Genomic DNA, 18,847 nt, shown 5'->3' with positions numbered 1-18,847 from the left:
TTATCTGAATGTCTGAAAAAACACCCATGAATGGTCTAAAGAATGATAAACTAATGTCTTTTTTTTGTCACAATGTAGCATTCACTCCCCTTGAAAACCATGCACTAGTGAAATATTTCTTTAAAAATAATATAAATCGTTGAAAATGGCTGATTTGTTTCATTTAGTTTTCTTCAACTTTTATTCTTCTCTTTTTTTTTGCAAGTTACAGCCTCAAGAAAATAAATATATATATACTTTTCTTTTTAAATTCAGCTAAGAGTTTGTGCCCATGCAAATTAACTGAAAAGGGGTAAAAAAAAAAATAAATTATAGTTTGATTTTTCGTACGGTATATCAACAAAGGAGTAAAATAAAAAGTTGTACTTTTTTAGTTTTTTTTTTCATGGGGTTGGGATTGCTACTGTGTATTCTGGAGTGTTGGTGGGTGGCCACTTCAGTATTGCCCCTGATTAACTGGTGATTTACCAGCAAAGATGGATCAGCACATAAACCCAGAGGATGCAATGCATTTGTCTTGCATGTAGGAGGATAGACACACACACACACACCCTCCCCCTCGTTGAAAGTGTTGTTCTCCACAACTGCATTTATGTCGCTAGGTTTGTTGGCATGGTGTGACCAAGCATCTGGTCAGAAACACCGCCACCCCCCCTGCCCCATTCAGATAAAAGTACACAGACATAAAAAAAAAAAAAAAAGACAGGAAAAAATTGTAAAAAATCAACATAACATTGATTTTTTTTTTCATTCTAAAAAGGAGCCTCTGCCGGAACTCGTTTAGTGGTTCCCGGTGTCGGCCCCTCCCCATGGCTTCGAATTGGAAGAAAAAGCCGGAACCGATGAGTTCCTCGTGCTAAGGAGTTCGTCCCGGCTTCCCCCGAATGACAAACGACACCTGGCAATTCCCTGCCGCTGGGTGCTTGCAACGCGCTTTGCCACGTGCACAATGTGCGCAACGTTTTTGCTTAAAACACAGGATCACGTTTTATTATTTCTTTTTTGTTGTTTTTCTTTTTTGTTTTGCGCCCCTAAAAACAGGCTCAGAAGACACAACATCAAGCATGCAGTGTAACCGGGGTGGGGCCTCGTGACCTGCAAATCGCAACACCGGCTGCTACAACGACGCTGTTAGGTCCGCAACGCTGCTACGATCGCGAGAAGCTGTCCAGCGAGGATTGGGAAGCTCTTCTCGTCAGCGGGGCCAGCGTGGGGTCCACTAGCGAGGAAGGAGGGAAGAGCTTGTACCAGCCGATCACCATGTTGGACAGGTCCAGGTCGTCTAGCAGGATCTGGACTGCTCCCATGAAGGATTTGTGGTCCATGCGGCCATAGTCGCCCCAGACGATGACCTGAGAAAGCATAAAAATAAATAAAAACCACAACAGTTGATAAAAATGCAGAACTTTTTGATCAAACAAGAAGGTGACCAGTCAAAAGAATCATTTTGTCACCTGTAAAACTTTCCCTCCTGGACTCTCCTCAAACGGCAGTTGCTGCTGGTAGAGAGGGTCCAGAGTTTTTCTTGCTACTTTTGTTTTCTTTTTGGCTATGCAGGCTCCGTTTTCCAAAAGGTAGACCTTTACATATGGTGCTGGAATTGACAAAAGAGAGAAAGGTGAGTTGCGGTTTTGGACACGCTGCTTGCTTTGTATTAAGAATCCCAAATGCTACAATGCAGCGAGTTTACCTCCTTCCCCCCAAAAACAAAACAGACTAGGATCTAGCTAGTCTGTTAGATCTAGCTAGATCCTAGCTAGATCCTAGCTAGATCTAACAGCTAGCTAGCTGCTAGCTGAAACTTGCTTGTTCTCTTGGCCCATGGGAGCCTATTGTTGCTTCAAAAAAAACATCTGATGGGATGCTGGAAAAGACTATTGTGTTCAAGTTGTGCTAAAAGGAGTTAACCTATTAGTGAAGCTATTCAAGACTAAAATAGCTAAACATGCTAAACATGTAGCAGCTGCACAGAAATCCCCAACGCTAACGTCAGTGTCCACAGTTCACATTTTACTAAAGACGTTCCATGAACAATCAGGAGTTCCTGAAATACCAGAAAGCTGAATAACTATAGCAGCACTTTGCACCAATCTGATGGTTGAATAACCTGAGTAACAGATTAAAAACAGTAAATATATTTGCTGTTGAGCTCATATGTTTATATATTAAATCATTTAGCAGCAAAAAGGGGTTTTTTGAATCTTAAACGCTGTTTGTTTTGTTGTTATATGGTTTTTGATCAAAATGCGATTAATTGCAATTGACTAATTAATTACAGACCCTGTAATTACATAAAGTTCCACAACTAAAAAAAACCTTAAGAATTTCTAGTTTTTATAAATAAAATAATGTTAAACACATTCATTGAACATACCAATTATTTTTGAAAAACACATTAAGAAAATCTGAAGTGCGCTAGATCAGATCAGACTTCATTATTCTAAACATGATTCATTTTAGGTTCTGATGGTTTCTGTGCTCCGGTTCAGGATGAGGACAATTTAACTGAGACAGCATGTCGTCATACCGACACCAACATCTGATTGGTTGACCTGAAAAGCAGGAAGCCAGCCTCGGCAACCAACTTTAATTTTTTACATATTCAATAAAATGAATGATGAACACTTTACATTTGAAACCTGAACTGATGATTCAACTCAGTTCAGGTAAGATGAAGCAGTCAAGTATTTACAAGATTTTTTGGTAAATATAATTTTATCATTGGAGCAGTGAAATTATTTAATAATCCTCTTTCTGATTTTGAATATATAATGATACATTTGGTCTGTCTGAGAACATGAACTACCTGGCAGTGCCTTGGATCCTGGTTTACCCACAAGGCCCCGGGCTCTGATGACCTCAACCTCCAGGGCTCCCTTTTTCTCCACCATGCCTATTTGGATGTCCCCTAAAAAAGCAGATAGAATGAGATATTTTTTTAAAAAAAGTCAAAAGCTTTATAATTACTAGTTTTCTTTTATTATAAAAAAAAAAATGTTACAAGTTTCTTCTCACCCATTGGTGGAGTGGCCAAAGTCTGCCGTCCAACCAGCTGGGCGGGTCCGAGACCATCCAGGAAGTCGCTGAACTGAGCGTCCGAGGAGAGCCTCACTCCGGGGAAGATGAGGCTGGAAGCCAGAGATCAGATTGAAGACAGCGTTAGGTCAGGTACCACTTCACAGCTTCAGTCTGAACTGATCATGTAACGGCTGCAGCCGTCTGTCTGTCTGTCTGTCTGTCCTCTTACTTTCCCTCTGAGCTGTAGCTGTTCATGCTGCCGTCTGTGGACTCCCGACTGGCCTGCCGAGTCATCCTGCTCCTCATCTCCACCGCCAGCCCCGTCTCCGTGCTCCTCTGGACGGTGCTTCGCAGCTTCTTACCTCCTGCTTCTGCACACAGTCGCAACACGAGACGGGAGAAGAGAAACAGAGAGAGGGTGATGAATTCATGACTGCGAATCGAATCAGGCTTTATTCACGTGGACGGTTGCTGAACAGCCTTGTGCTTGTTTTTATTCATAAGAGAGAACCATGTCTTTTGGAACTCTTGCTTAATGCCAGCATGTGAGTGATGGTTTTGGGATCATGTGACAAATGTATAAGAATTCCGATTTATAAATCTCCATACGCCGGTGGCGCTGTGTGGATGTCATGCCAAGCAGAATATCAAGTACGGTTTGTACTTCCAACTGCCACAGGAACCGTGGTGGGTCCATAATCCACTGCCATCCTCCATGCTTCCCAGTTCAGCCCTTCAAACTGATCCAAGAAGACAGCTGACTGCCTTCCCCACATCAAACCTGCTGCTGCTCATCCACAGTCCATGATCACACGGTTACTATGGTTACTGTAGTGCTCATACCTACACAAACAACAGGTGTCGCCCTCATCACTTGACCAATGCTTATTGCATAGGCTAAGCTAATGCTTTTAAGCAGCAGCATTATATAAAATAAACTTTTTTTTTAGCTTTTTTTTGTTATAATGTTTCTTTCATGCATGTTTGAGAAATTGTTTAATCTTCCTTGGCAACCATTAAGCTGTGCAAGACGTCTGATTGGACCTAGCTCTGCCTTTAAGCTGCTGCTTTGAAGTAAAAAGTCACCTGCCTCCCTGCAAACCCCCTCACCCCCCACTCAGCTCCTTCAGACTAGCCACATGCAATTAGCAAGGATCTGTTGGTACTGTGCATCAGCTGAGCTCATTATATGAGCTGCTTCTCAGGGCAATGCTGGTAAAAACGTTGTTAAAGGGTTAATAGAGGAGCCATGTTGTGATGACTTCCTGAAGGCGGAGTTTCAGAAAGAGCAGGAGTTTTTAAAGAGACAGAGGCCCAATTTCAAGATGTTAAATTACAAAGTCAAATTTCTTTTTAATATACATGGGATTTTTGTAACAGCTGAATGTAACATAGTTACAAGATTATGCTATAAAATGGTGGTATGTACCTGAAAAACACATAGCACTGCCCCTTTAAGGCACTGAGGTGATACTCACTGATTATTGCCTTGTCATTTAAATTGAGCCGCCTTTGCTCATTATGCAGGTCATCTACTTATTTTCTTTACGTCTCGTCAGTGACCTCTTGAAGCCAAGCACATTTCCAAATGCTTATGCATCTTGACAGCACCTAGTTACTTCTGCAGCCAAAAACTGTTTCCCCCTTCAGGGTGAAAATACAAAGAAAGGTTCCTACCACACAGGCTGCTGACAACTCATGTGACCCAACACCCATGTGACATATATAGTCATTTATCACTTGCTTCAAAAAAAAGTCACCTTCACATTTCCATATTTGAAAACCTGTGATTATGGTTTGCCGATGAGGCAGGTAGCAGAAACAGATCCATGTTTCTTTTTACAATATACTGAGACAGGTGTTCAACTGTGATAATTGATACTTACACATCTTTCTGTGTTCTCTATTCACCCAATAGCCTTATTTATTTTCATAAAAGCAAAACAAGATGAAGTCTCTAGAGATGCACCAATCCAGGCTTTTCATGGCTGATACCAATGTCCAGTGGACTTTGAGTGGCGAGTTTGACCTCATCCATTTTTGTAAGGACTATAGCACATAAAAGAAAAATGAAGTGCCAGAGTTTTTTTTCTTTTCTGATTTGAGAAAATAGCTTTGAATCCAAAAGTAACTTATGAGAAGATGTATGGAGGTTGGGGTGTATGAGTGTGACACCTAACAATTATCTGATAATTATTAAACTCAAAGAAGTTTAATTAGCTTTTTTGAGTTTTGTTTTATGTGTTTGTGTGTTTTTTTGTGTGTGCTTATTGGCAAGAAATTGTGGAAGTTGTTAGTTCTGGTGCCTGTAATGAAAATTTTTCAGTATTGGATCTGCTACATAACCTCCAGAGAGGAAATGAAGTAAACGGACTGATTTCAGTCTCCAGCTCAGGGGTCCCCAAACTTTCTCCTGTGAGGGCCACATAACTTTTCCCTTCTCTTTCTTCTTTTATTTCCAATTTTGACTTTCAATGATTCACTTCCTGCTAAAGAGCCCCCTGGTGGTTGAAGAAAAATCCACATATAAGCAGCACTGGGCTATAAGCCACATGGTTCAAAGCTTAGGCAAAAAGTAGCGGCTTATAGTCCAGAAAATACGGTATATGAAAAAAAATCTAAATGCTCTCTGGTGTTGTTCAGGGGGCCGGACCAAATGTGGAGGCGGGCCGGATCCGGCCCACGGGCCGTAGTTTGGGGACCACTGCTCTAGCTGATTGATTGGTGCGTCTCTGGTTGTCATGGCATCTTCAGGTGTACGACTTCCTTTATTCTTCCTGGAGTCAAATGATTTACAGTATGTGAATGGTGAAACCTCTATTCATGCAGTCACATGACTTAAAAATGAGGCCAACAATCCAACATTGTTGACCCTGGAAGGACACAAATCACTCATAAATAATTGATTTTAATGCTTTCTCTGTAACACTCTGTCATATTCTGCCGGTGTGTGTAGTTGTCACATGTCTGGAAGATTCTTGGTCTTTTGTGCAAACACACACTTTGCAGTAATGAACCTCTTCAGCCTTGAAAGCTCAGTTATTGAGCCGGCCTCCTCTTCCTGCTCTTCACAAATTTTCAATAGGAGATGCAGCGACAAAGGTTTGTCTCTGACGTCTGCAGCGAATCTCCTCAGCCAATCAGTGACGAGTCAGATCTCATCAATGAGCCTCAAAACCACAACATTTCAAACCAAACGAATCTTTTCTGCAAATTACAGTCAGAATGAGGCAAGAAGCAGCATTCAGATAGTCGGAGTTTGTTTAAAATTGATAAATAACAAATGTTACTTCCTGACACTGTTGGGGTAAATTTTAGTTTTGAGTGTTGATCAAATGATTAGCAATTAAGTAAATTATTTGAGGCACAATGTCACAACATGTCAGGGGTTCTGACCCAAGCAAAACACAGAAAATAATCCGCAAACCCACGAAGTCAGGCTTCTTCTTCTTCTTATTATTATTATTATTTTTAATAAGATTATCTTTGTTACTGGGGTCAATAGAAAAACTAAACATCACTTCATTATCAACCAATGATAACTGAACTTCCTTCTTTCAATCTGCCGTAATTCCCAACCGAAATAAAGAAAAATAAAAAATGGGTGCATCTTTCCCAGCTGCTCGCTCAGCGCCACCAACCTCAAAGCCAGCAGAAGCTGAATGCGCGTGACATTTCCCCGGATGTCGTCTTACCTCCATCTTCCTCATCAAAGGAGTTCATGCAGGGGAAATAGACGGCCAGCGCCTCGAACGACGCAGACAGGCTCATCTTGCTCTGGGAGCACTGGATGCGCATCCCGGGAGCCGCGGCCGAGACGTCGTTCCCCTGCCTGCCCATGGTGACCCGGAGTCTTCCTCTTCAGCGCAAGGCAACGGATGTTTTGTTTCCTTTTTTTTTTTTTTTTTAAGATCAAGGCTTTCCTTTCCTTTTAGGATGGTAAATTTCAATGGAAACAAACAAAAAAAAAAGCTTATTTACAGAAAAAAAAATCTATAAGCCCGGTTGCAGATGAAGATGCGGTTATTCAGAGCTGGATAGTAGTGATAAAAAACACAAAGCCTGTCCGCAGACACTCTGGAGATTTCATCCTAGGGAAGATGCTGCGGGGAAAAAAATTTGCTGCGTCTGGATTGGAGTCTTGTGCCGTCTGGGTCTGACGCTGCTGCTGCTGCTGCACCTCTTTCTTCAGCTGGGGGTGGGGGTAATGGAGGAGGAGGAGGGATGGAGCAGTGTCTCGCCTCACCAATCAGAGCGCGGGGCTGCTCAGCCGCACCTCTGCTTGGTCTGCAGATGAACGAGCTCTACCCGGAGATACTGAGCCCCCCCCCCTCCTCCTTCTCCTCCTGACTCTTCTATTTTTTTGCTTACTTTTTTTTTCTCTCCCCCACTGGCTGGCTGGTTCGTTTCTTCTGAACAGAGCATTACTGCTATTTACCTTTTCTGCCCGTTCTGACCCATTATCCCCACTCCGTCCCTGTCCTATCCGCGGAGGCCAATGAAAACAAGCTGTCATTAGGTCTGCCAGCATCCCTCACAGCCACCTGGCAGTCACTCTGACTTCACGTGGCTGCTGCTGCTTCCCCGAGCCCCTCACTCTCTGCCCTAATAACATCGTCACAGCTGTGTTTTGTTTCAGAGAAATTCACTTTGCTTTCTCTGCTGTCACAATCACTCTGGACAACAAGTCGAGAGGCATATAAAGTTGATGTATTCGTCTTGAAGGAGTTTGGGAATCGTCTTTTGTGAAGAGGCTACATTAAATGTAATTAGTTTATTCAGCTGTTCTCCAATAAATCAAAATAAGTCAAAATATTTGAGTTTTCTTCTTCTATTTCTGTCTGGGCCAGAGATACTGGCCCAGACAGTGTGTATTAGAGTTCATGGATCAGTGCTGATCAGTCTACATGTATGACTGCAAATGAAATATAGAGTTAAATATAGAGTGTTCAACACTCTATATTTTGGTATCGATCAAATATAAACTATAGGGCCTGTATCACCGATACGATACTTTTTTATTTAAGTTCTGATCTTTAGGGTTTTTTGTGTTCTTTTCTTTAAATTCTTTTGTTCAGACCGAGGATATAAGCTAGAGAAATTTTATAGGCATCTACAAAATGCATCAATAACATATTAACATAATTTGTGTGGATTTTACCTAAATAAACAGAGTGCAAAAATTGCCATTTGAGAGAAAATCAGAAGGTGTTTTTTGAGGTAGAGTTGAAAAACCTCAATAAAAAACTAACAAAAATTCATGATGGAACTTGAAACGAAAGTATCAATCTTGGCACACTAATATTGACCCAATACCGATACAGAATTGGTATCAATATTTTGGATCAACTTGCCCGCCTCCAATCCTCACTGCTTCAAAAATCCCAAACAGGAAACTGTTGTTCTACTATCAGACAGAATAAGTGCAGATTTGTGCTCAGACTAAAGTGGCTCCTCTGTGTGAAACACTGCAGCCTACTTCCACAGAGAAGCTGCAGACCGCATGGAGTCCATTTGCAGATTCCATCTAGGTCAGCAAGAGCAGAAAGCCGTCTAGAGCCAGAAGGGAAACCGAGTAGAGACAGTATCTGCAGGTGGGTCAGCTTTAAGTGTGAGTGTTTTCAGAACCAGCCTTAAATGTGTGTCAGTTTTCGAAAGTTTCTGTAGGGATCTGAACTGGAAACTGTTAGCAGTAGAGATGAAAACTTTTGTTTCAGTGTCGTTTTCAGGTTTTTAGGTGCTACTAATATTAGCACTGGCCACATCAGCAGCTCTGTGGAGCGTCATTCTTTTGGCCACAAAAAATACCACAGTAGCTCTAAACATTTGGATTTACTTTCTCATCTGACGTCACATAAAGGTTTCTGAGTTCTTTAATTCCTCCATAAATGACACAACACATTCTAATCTGTTAAAGTGTATAAATGGGATAAAAGTTGTGCTTAAATATTGGGGAAAGCACTGAAGTAATTCTCTGAAGATCCTCAAATGCATCTTCTAAGGTTGAATTAAAACAAGAGGGATCTATAAAAATGTCCCGTTAGTGATTGAGAAGGTAAATGTTGGCATAAAGAGAACTTTTTCTGAAGACTTTAGGAAAATGGATTACAGACTCTAACATGTTCAGGCCTTTCTCCTGTCTTATCACAATTTTTGCTGCCTCTTGCTACCTAGCAAGGCTAATATACCTTGCTAGCGTGTCTTGAGTCACTAAATTCAGTGAACGCAAACTCAAACTCTTGTCTAACAGGGAAGACTCACAAAAAAAAATAAAAATAAAAATACATAGAATACATGAGATCAAATTGACCTGCCATAACAACATCTAAGACTTATTTAAGGCCAACGTATTGTATCCAATGAATTTAAGACAATTTAAGGTCTTGATTTTAGAGACATGAAATCAAGGCCTTCTGCATTTAGAACCAAGTTGTACTTGGTGACAGCAACAACAATGCTCCAATTCATAGTAATTGGTGTAAACAAAAATCTAAATGTTTTTGGGCCTCTTAAGGTCTACATGGACACAGGCGTTGCATTGATATCCTGGTGAGAAATAATTTCCTGCTTCCTTCTCAGTTTTTTCTACTTCACAAGTCCAGCGATGTAGAACTTTGAACAGATTTGTTTACACAGCACTCCAAGTCACTAAAAGGTCACTGTTGGCCAAAATAAATATGGCCGCCTTTTGTAATCTGCCAGATATCACAGAGAAAGCCAGAGGCTGTGACAATACTTTGCAGTTGGATGAAATCATAACAGAATGGAAAATACAAAATGTAATCTGGCATGTAGATCATATTGTTCTTTTGCCATTAATCCTATTTTAGAAAAAAAAAAGACAAATTTTCGACTAATTTATTGTTGTTAAATCGTTAAAGCAGTTGTTCTGACTTTTCTCTAACTTGAAGCAAAGTGAGTTTTACTTTCATTATGTTGTAAATAGTCAGTATATGACACACGTACATTTTCAGAGTATGTTACATATATTCTTAATCTGGATTTTTTTTCTTTTTTACGTATTTGAATATTTTGTGTCTGTGTTGAATCTACATGCCTCCATGTTCTTTGCTGCTGTTACACCTGAATTTCCCCAATGTGGGACAATAAAGAGTCTTTCTTTTACTGTTCCATTTCTATCCCAAAAGAATCGCCTAAATTGTTGACGTGGAACATCATGGCCAAGATTCTGGTACCATTTTAACAGAACAGTTGTAATTGGACCTGAAGGGAATAATTCATGCGAGGAAACCCACCTATGTTCCAGAGATAAAGCTGCTTAGCACGGAGAAAAGAAGTGAATTTGCTCAAACAAAGGGTCGTATCTGTGCATCAGATTTCAGGCTAATCTAATGTACAGATTAAATTAGAGTCTAATCTGATGTTCAGCAGTGTTGAAAAGCTGCAAGAACATTTTGCTGCTCTACAGATGGTCCCAGCAAGTTTCCACTCAACATCCAGTTACCGCTTCCAGTAAAGGATTGTTGACCTTATGTAATTTTTTAATGATTTTTGACAAGCCATACATGAGACATATCAGATTAGACATTAAAAAAATAATAATTTAAAGACTAAAACAATGGATATATTGGTTAAAATAGTTTGTTTAGTTATTTTCCTGCTAGCTTGCTTTTTAGACTTCACCACCTTAACATTCTTACCACTGGGTGTAACATGTTTTACTCCTTGCTAGAATGTAAAATAAGAGGCAAAAAATAATTATGTCTAAATCTTAAATATCCTTCTTGTGAAGCATTCTTGTGAATCTGTTCCTTTGGTAACACACTTTTCAGTGCCCTGGCTTCTAAATAAGAATCCTCGCTGCTCGATGCAATGAGGCAGCGTGGATCTCAGCCCAAAATCCTCCCAACGCCAAAGAAAAAGCCTCCACATCCTCTCCCATCACTTATTTAGCGGATGGCGCCCAGCTTGGCTCCTCATCCCGAGCGAAAACCAAAATAGAACAGAGCAAAGGTAGCTCTCCTCTCTTCTCCTCTAAGCCAAGGCTCGTGTATCGAGGCGCACGTGCCCGCTCCTTCCCGCAAACCCAGTCGGCACGTGTTGTCAGCTTCATCTTTTGTATCTTTGACACAGTTTATTTTTCCTTTTTCGCCCACCACAAAGAGACGCCTTTTTTCCCCTCCCATTGCTGACACTTCACCTGGTGCGCAGAGAACAACTCAAGCGAGGTGCTTATTTCTATGTCCTACAGAACACAATTAACAAGAAACAACACCGTCAGGGAAAGATTAAACGATTTCAAACAAACACAGAGCGCTCAGTTGTGTTCGCAGCTCCGCTTCAGGTGGAATTCAAAAACGCAGACCTTTAGTCTACTTCTTTTATAGTCAGAAGATCTGATGCTTGTTGCTGTAAAAATAAACTTCTTATCCTTTGAAGATAATCAAACTAGGTCTCACTTCAAACTCCATCATAAACCACTGCGATAGGGAGCACGCAACTGGACATCACATGCACACATCAGAAGACAAGAATCGAAAAAATCTTAACAATTTTTTTCCAACAAAAACAAAATGCTCTAATATCCCAGAAGTCACAGGCGTACTCTGCCTGGAAGATAGAAGCACTCACAGTCTAAGAACTTTGGAGGCGTTCCAACGTGATGAGGCCAGGCCAGGCCAGGTCAAGCATCAGAGAAGCCCTCCAGCGGTGTAAACACAGCGTAATGGGGGGCACGGAGGGGGGGGGGCTGTGACTTCAGGACTCACATGTGAGAGCCGAGGCAAACAAACACAAAGGAGCACTTAGATCCCATAAACCAGGATACCCAAGAGTGAGCGCGCGGAGTCGTGAAATGCTCTCTTCTCTCAGTTTACATTCCTTGTGGTGCTCATGATGCAGACCAGTCCTGCAGTCTGGAGATGCAGCTTCCTCAGCTTCGTCTAACTCAGATATGATGACAATTAGTACAGGAAAACTTTGATAACCAAATAAGGTGCAGAGCTTCGTTACAGACGACGCTATAATTACCAGTCTCCTCAGCAAATAGTAAAGTCAAACTGAGGAATTAAAGGTCAAAGTTCTGGTAGAATTGCGTAGTAGAACTGGTTTAGCAAAGACATACTTATGTACGCCCATTAAAAACTTCACTGCTTGACAAAATGCTGCATCAATAGAGTTGCATCGAGAAATTGTCAAGAATAAAATGATTTTCAGTTTGGTCAACAATAAGCCGGACAGATTATAAACCAGATGCCAAACCTAAAGTACAACCAGCACAAAGTGGTGTTGGAAAAACAAAAGTCAAAGGAAGCACAGAAATCTAAGAAATAATTTAAAAGGGAACTCTTTTTTTATTACATGTTGAGTTATGACTGGGGTCTGTGAGAGAACGAGACTTTAAGAAGCTAACAGGAAGGCTAACTGAAGTACAGCTAAAGTGTACATGTCTGTTTTTATCCTTTTCAGCTTTCGACCTGTGTCTGTAATGGAACGTGCTATGGCTGTGTTAGCATCCTTTTGTAAATTTTAGGTAAGCTTAGCTAGCATTTCTAAAATATTCTCAAGCTCTATGAATGATAGCCACATCACTGTTGTGCTAACTGCACTAGCTACCACAACCATAGGAAAATCCTATTTCCTGCTCTCTCCCAAACTGTGCGACCACATTTCTTCTCCAAATGCCGATTTTTGATTAACCAATGTCCTCATTGGTTAATCAATGAGGACATTGATTAACCAATGAGGATATATATAGATATAAGAAAGTATAAGAATATACTTTTCTTATATCTTCTACTTTTAGAGAGCAATAAGAGGCAAAAGAGTTACAAAATCTTGAGATTGTATATCATCGTTGAATCTGCAATAGTCATAACTTTTAAGGGAATCTTCTACTCAAAAGAATTAATTTGAAAGTAATAGACTTGTAAGAGCTTTACAGTAACTTACAACTCAAGTTGAGCAGGCTTGTCATAAACTAGGTAATTCTCTGGCTTTTCTCTCAGCTGAGAACCTTCAGATCTTCAGCGGATGTTCTGAGGTAAAACAGACATTTGGGTGTTAACTTCAGAAGATGTTGGATCGGGTCGTCTCTTGGCTGCCTTGCTCCTCGCACAGTAACGCATACTGAAATGCTAACAGATGGAGAGCTCACAAGGGAATGACATGGTACTGCCTAACCTTATGAAAAGATAAAGAAAAATATGATACAAACCGCTGACATCTCTCATACACAATGAGAAAACACGTCATCACCATAACATGACAGCTTATTAAAAAAAAAAAAGAGGAAACGTATTTTAACCAGTTTCGTGGGAAGCGGAAGAGTCAAACTCATGGCTTATGATTAGCCTCACCACAGTATTTTCTACTGGATGTCTCATCACACTTCCTCTGTGACATCAGTTCTGATGCTCTGTCTTCACAACGTCCAAAGAGGTAGTCCATACTGTATTTTTAGCAGCAGCTAAAAAAAAAAATCTAAAAACGTAGCCTGGAAGTTTATTTGTAGATTTTGGGGGAAAAGGAAAACGTGTTGTATTTGAATGTAAGATATACTGTGTACGTTTTATTTGTATTAGCCAATTTGAATGTGGCAATTCATTTAGAGAAGCTCAAACCACACAGTTGTAGTATGGATATAGCATTAATAACTGTGCTTTGATGAACTTAGAAAGGACAGTATATCACAATAACTCTGAAGAAAAAGTCAAAAACCTTTTTCACTATTAGTGACAAAGGAGAAGAAAGGACCAAACAGTGGTGTATTAAAAACACAGAATCCAACTTGTAAAAAGACTAAATTAGAAGGATGGAGTTACTATATTTTGTGTAACACACAGCAATGAAGGCGGCTTCAATCACCATGATTGAGCAGAAATGTTAATATGATGCTTATATTAAGAAGAAGTGAATGAGGAGGAATCTGTGGTCCAGGTCATCTAAGTCCATCATACAACTGTAAAATACAATACGCAGCAGTGGGCACTGCTAACTAAGGCTACGCTGAAGCATAAACTTCCATAACAACATGATATTTAATGCATGGTGGGCGTCAAACATGTTGATAAAATTTATCCAGAAAATTAATTTAGGGCTAGCTAAGTGCGCTAAATGTTTCCAAAGTTAGCAAAAGAAGCTAAAGCGCTAAGCACATTAGCATATTAGTTGAAATGTCACTGAAAGTCACTGATGAGACGTGACTTTCAAAGATTAATACGTTTAACCAAGCGTGGAAAACAACGGTAAACAGACCCGCTGACACTGTAGTGTTTATTACACTTTAATGATTCAACAGCAACACTTCAGTTTTTCCAACACCTGTTTGGTTTCAATCTAGAAGGAAAATGGGAAACTACCACAAGGGAAGCAGCATTACTTCCCAGCCCCTGCAGCACACACATGTTTAGGTAGGGAGTAAAGACATGCAAAAATCACAGTTCGATATCTATTTTGAATTTCGAGTCATGTTTCAGTACATTTTCAGTTCGCTTCAATCAAGAGATTCAAATAAAAAGAGCTGACTAGAGGCTGTTTTATTTTTTATTATTTTTTAATAATAAGCAATAACTGGTTGAACGCTGCAGGCAGCTGGATTTGGACTTCAGCTGATTTTTCTACAGAACCTTTGATGTTTACGTTCAGCTTGACATTGATTCAGGTGAGCAATCAGTTGCCTTACTGCTGTTGCAAAAATTTGTACGCTGACATGAGGATGTGGTTCGGCTCACCTTCCTTTCTCCACTGATGCTGCATGAAAAACCTAAGGGTTTCCAGTAAGCAGAGTTTAATGACAGCTGGGAGTCCTCTCACGTTGTATTGCCCACTTGGTTCCCTACATAAATATTCTGCCTGTGTTCAGGTATACAACAACGCTGCATTTGTTTGGTCCACGTGTATACCAAACCGACCGGGCTGTATGAATACTTTCGGTCCGGCTAGATTTTCCGTCGCACCACCATATTTAGGTCATTACACAAGTGGCTTACTGGAGAGCTCAGCCTGATTAACGACTCCCCTGCGAATGAATTAAATAGTCAAGAAAAGAGGACAGGATCAGATAAGGAATGAAAAGGTGAAATACACAAAAGCGAGGTTAGACTACAAGTGAATAAAGGAATGGACAGGAAAAGAAAAGCATAGGAGGGGGAAAAAAGAAGTAGCAGGATAAACAATCTTGTATCCAGAACCGTAAAAGTGATGCGTGAAGTCATGTTGCCGAGTTGTGATCATGCAGGACCTGCAGATCTGCACGTCTGCTGCAGCTCTGAAGCAGAACAACCAGCAGCCTCAGCAAGCAGAGAAGCTGCTGAGATGGCACCAAACTCAACACTAAACATAAATCACCGCAGCCCAACGCTCAGAGTTCAGCTATTTTTTGCTTGTCTAAAAACAACCTCACATACAAGTTTAAAGGTCCAAAACTATCAGTGGTGTTAGCAAAAGAGAACTGGGACAACGAGGAACAGCAAAGTTAGTCACTTTTCCTAACAATGTGATTTAGTCTTTCTAAATACTTTGTATTGCCTTGTTGTTGAAAATGTGCTATATGAATAAAATTACCTTTACCTAAGCAATTCCTAATTAGCGATAACATTTCTTGTGTCTGTGTATAGAAAAACATTATCTCTTGGCAGACAGCTGTTTCAATTATGCTACTAAATACGTTTTTCATGAAGTGATGAGAAAAAAGCTGTTGTTTTAAAATCAGTCTAAATATAGTGTTAAAAATCTATTTTAAAATCCAGCGCTTGTTGCAACCCCCCCCACCCCCCCAAAAAAAAAAACCAAAGCCAGAAAAGCTTCCAGTTAGTCATGCTGTAGTTTGTACAACAAAAAAGCCTCACACAATAATAGTAATTCTATTCATAACTTCATTGTAAAGATTTTTCCATCAACATGGTTTCTTACAGAAACACAAAATATATTTATATTTACAATATATATTTATTTATACCAACTCAATGTAGGTATAAATAAATATAAAAATAATATGTCTTAACAGGACAAACGGAACAAAATCAAATCCAGAAATCCATTCCTCAATCATGTTTGGTATAAATGCTACACTTGATATTAAAATGATACATTTCACTTCAGTTAAGTTTATAATATCAAATGGTAAAAGCTACCTGGCATGTTGTATTGAGTCAATGAATTTACTGCAATCCCTCATCCTGAGAAAGCACATGGCGACAGTGGCAACAGATAATCCTTTAACCAGCTTATCGCATTACTGTCTACTGTCTACTGCACTCTGCGAGCACATGGTGTCACCTAGAGATGACGTTTAAACTGCCTTATATTAATATAATTAATATATAAGGGGATCGATGAATTTACGACGGTGCATCAAAGGGTAAAGGTGATCATTATTTATGCTAAACTTAGGACAAATACATGGAAAAGTCAGAAATACTGCGACATGAAGTCACCGTCTTCATTAGCATCTACTTTACTACAGTGCATCTATATACAGTTATTATATTGACTTTTAGAGAAAATAAGTCAGTTTCTCGTTATGAACGAAAAGTTATTTAAACTAAACAATAACTGTAAAATAACCCAAACACTAAGACCTACAGAAGATGACATTTCCAAGGCATATTTGGAGATTAAAACATAAATAAATAAATAATAATAATAATAATAATAATAATAATAATAATAATAATAATAATAATAATAATAATAATAATAATAATAATGTACAACTGATCTGTGACACTGCAGTCTGTAATTTTATTGACTCTTTTATGCAATAAATTCAAGTTAAATGAGCTAATTTTCCCCTATGGACCAGCAAGGTTTGATTAATGATAAATCATTAAGTAATTTATCTACTTAATGACTCAGAATCAACTTGAACTGATCAAACATGCAGACAGATTAAACACACAGATGGCGTATCGATGAAGAACTTTCATTTCAAAAACGGTGACCAGCATGTAAGATTCGATACCCGGAGTTTTCACAGCACAGACACAAACCCAGTTATTATCACCAACACTACATACAAACAGGATTATCACGTCATTAGCTCTAAAGACGTCTGAAGTGCTTGAAATAACCAAACATCATCCTCTCTGCAAGCATCGCAGCTGGAATTTGTCCAGCAGGCCGTGAGGTGAGTCAGTGACGATACTGTGAACCACCGAACAACATCAGCTAACCTTTTCATCCAGCTACCAGGTAGCATCGAGTCGTCTATGTAACATACATATTCCAACAACCTGACCTGCCAGAGTAACAGATTCCTCGACCTGTTCTGTGATCAATTTTGTCTTACAACTGCTGGGTATTTTTCTCTCTCTGTTTTTAAATAAACTACCTAAACTGCAAAGTTCACAAGCGCTGGATAAACTACTTGTATGTTCTGTTTTTATTTTCCATGTTGTCACCTTCCTCAAAAAAAATTGACAAATGTCTTTTTTTTCCCCCCCAAAAAAAATGATTTAGGTGACCAAAAAATAATCAAAAACACTTTGGTAAAAAAATTACTTTGATCATTAGTTTTGGAAGGTGACGACGTTTAAATACCTCAGAGACAAAGAAATATAATTTCATATAAAATGTGGCCAATAGCACGACAGCACCTACATACGTGGAGTTTAGTCCAATCAGCGACTCCGACACATTCAGCCATTGAATGGAATACTAAAAACTTTGGTACAGATCATTCAAGAACGATTGAAACGAATCTTGGTATCTGATGGAGGATACCTTAAAATGCATAAATATGTGCTTTATCTGCTTCAAACAAGAAATTTGCAATCAGCATCAAAGTCAAGTTTTTCCCCCCACAAAAAACAAAAAAACCCCAAAGCAAATCAAACAAGCAGTCCAGAGCTGCAAAATGCGTACTTGATGTTCCAGGTGATCACAGAGAACCACGTCCATTAAACTAAGTTGTGTATGTGGAAGCTGGATTCATGCTGCCTCACTGAACTGCTCAAACCTCACCGGCAAACACTGCTGGGTAAAAAAAAACAACAAAAAAAAAAACACCGTGTTTTGAATGCACCAATGAAGTGGAAGCTGAGTCACTCAGAACAAGTAGGACGAAGGGCAACCTGGACATGTTCCTGTTAAAACTGATCTGAGTCACTCTGAGGGACCGAGATGCGCTCTCTCCATCCTGTGTGCCGAGAAGGAACCCAGTGAAATATTGATAGCTCTGGGAGATTCATTTAGCAGGGAGAGGGGGATGTGTCCACGTGCGTTTTTGTTGACTCTGAAATCTGCTTGAAAAAAGAAGAGGCCTGTTGGTGACCGCTGCTAAACCGTTGGCAGGTGACAATTAAAGTTGTCTCTTAGCTGCTCGTCAGAAACAACGCGTTTGAGAACTTGAAAACCGCTACAATAAAACTGATGAGATTACCAAGTTTTTTTACCCAGAGAGAAAAGGCCATGTGCCGTTTACTTCATGAGACGGGGAACAGCGCCGGGCCACGTGAGCGCTGCGCCTCGCTGTCTCGCTCATCCTTCCTCTCTGCACGCAGGCGACTCATCTCGCCATCCGTCTATCATGCTCCCCTGGTAAATCTGAATAAAGAGCGCCACTGTGTAGAAGTAATTGTCAAAAATCTTGCCACGGTGGAGGGGCATTACTTTTCGCAGCAGTCACACAGGGAGATGAGCTGCATAAATACTAAGAAAGATCCCTGCGAGACTTTATGTTAACCTCAGCATCTGGTTGCAACTCTCCCTGCAAAATGATCTATTGTAAATTATTGCTGAAGGCTTTTAAATAAAGACTTGCAAAGTCAGGTATTGCATCTAATCTGATTAAGAAAAGGTGCATTTCTGTAGAAAAATCTAAGCACCCATATCCATAAATGTACATGGAAACTAAGAAACAACAATC

The 18,847-nt window shown here is 39.9% G+C and overlaps 1 protein-coding gene across 36 annotated transcripts in view; it reads right to left on the bottom strand.

Annotated features, from left to right (window-relative positions):
* Window positions 1-374: 374 nt before the first annotated feature.
* The window catches only part of rims2a (regulating synaptic membrane exocytosis 2a), a 160,578-nt gene continuing 142,105 nt past the window's right edge, over window positions 375-18,847 (bottom strand). For 33 of the 36 annotated variants that reach the window (XM_017309469.1, XM_017309463.1, XM_017309459.1 and 30 more), the window contains 5 exons: window positions 3,248-3,389; window positions 3,016-3,128; window positions 2,807-2,908; window positions 1,455-1,594; window positions 375-1,352 (listed from right to left, as the gene is read on the bottom strand). In XM_017309469.1, the coding sequence (XP_017164958.1) occupies window positions 1,149-1,352; window positions 1,455-1,594; window positions 2,807-2,908; window positions 3,016-3,128; window positions 3,248-3,389 (701 nt within the window). In that variant the 3' untranslated portion in view covers window positions 375-1,148. Of the gene's footprint in view, window positions 1,353-1,454; window positions 1,595-2,806; window positions 2,909-3,015; window positions 3,129-3,247; window positions 3,390-6,713; window positions 12,684-18,847 lie in introns of those variants that run through there. The other 3 variants (XM_017309471.1, XM_017309473.1, XM_008431852.2) reach the window with 2 other exon arrangements.

The sequence above is a fragment of the Poecilia reticulata genome, linkage group LG16, assembly GCF_000633615.1.
Source record: "Poecilia reticulata strain Guanapo linkage group LG16, Guppy_female_1.0+MT, whole genome shotgun sequence".
Taxonomy (NCBI): domain Eukaryota; kingdom Metazoa; phylum Chordata; class Actinopteri; order Cyprinodontiformes; family Poeciliidae; genus Poecilia; species Poecilia reticulata.
The sequence above is the reverse complement of the archived record's forward strand: the minus strand, read 5'-3'. Positions and strand labels throughout refer to the sequence as shown.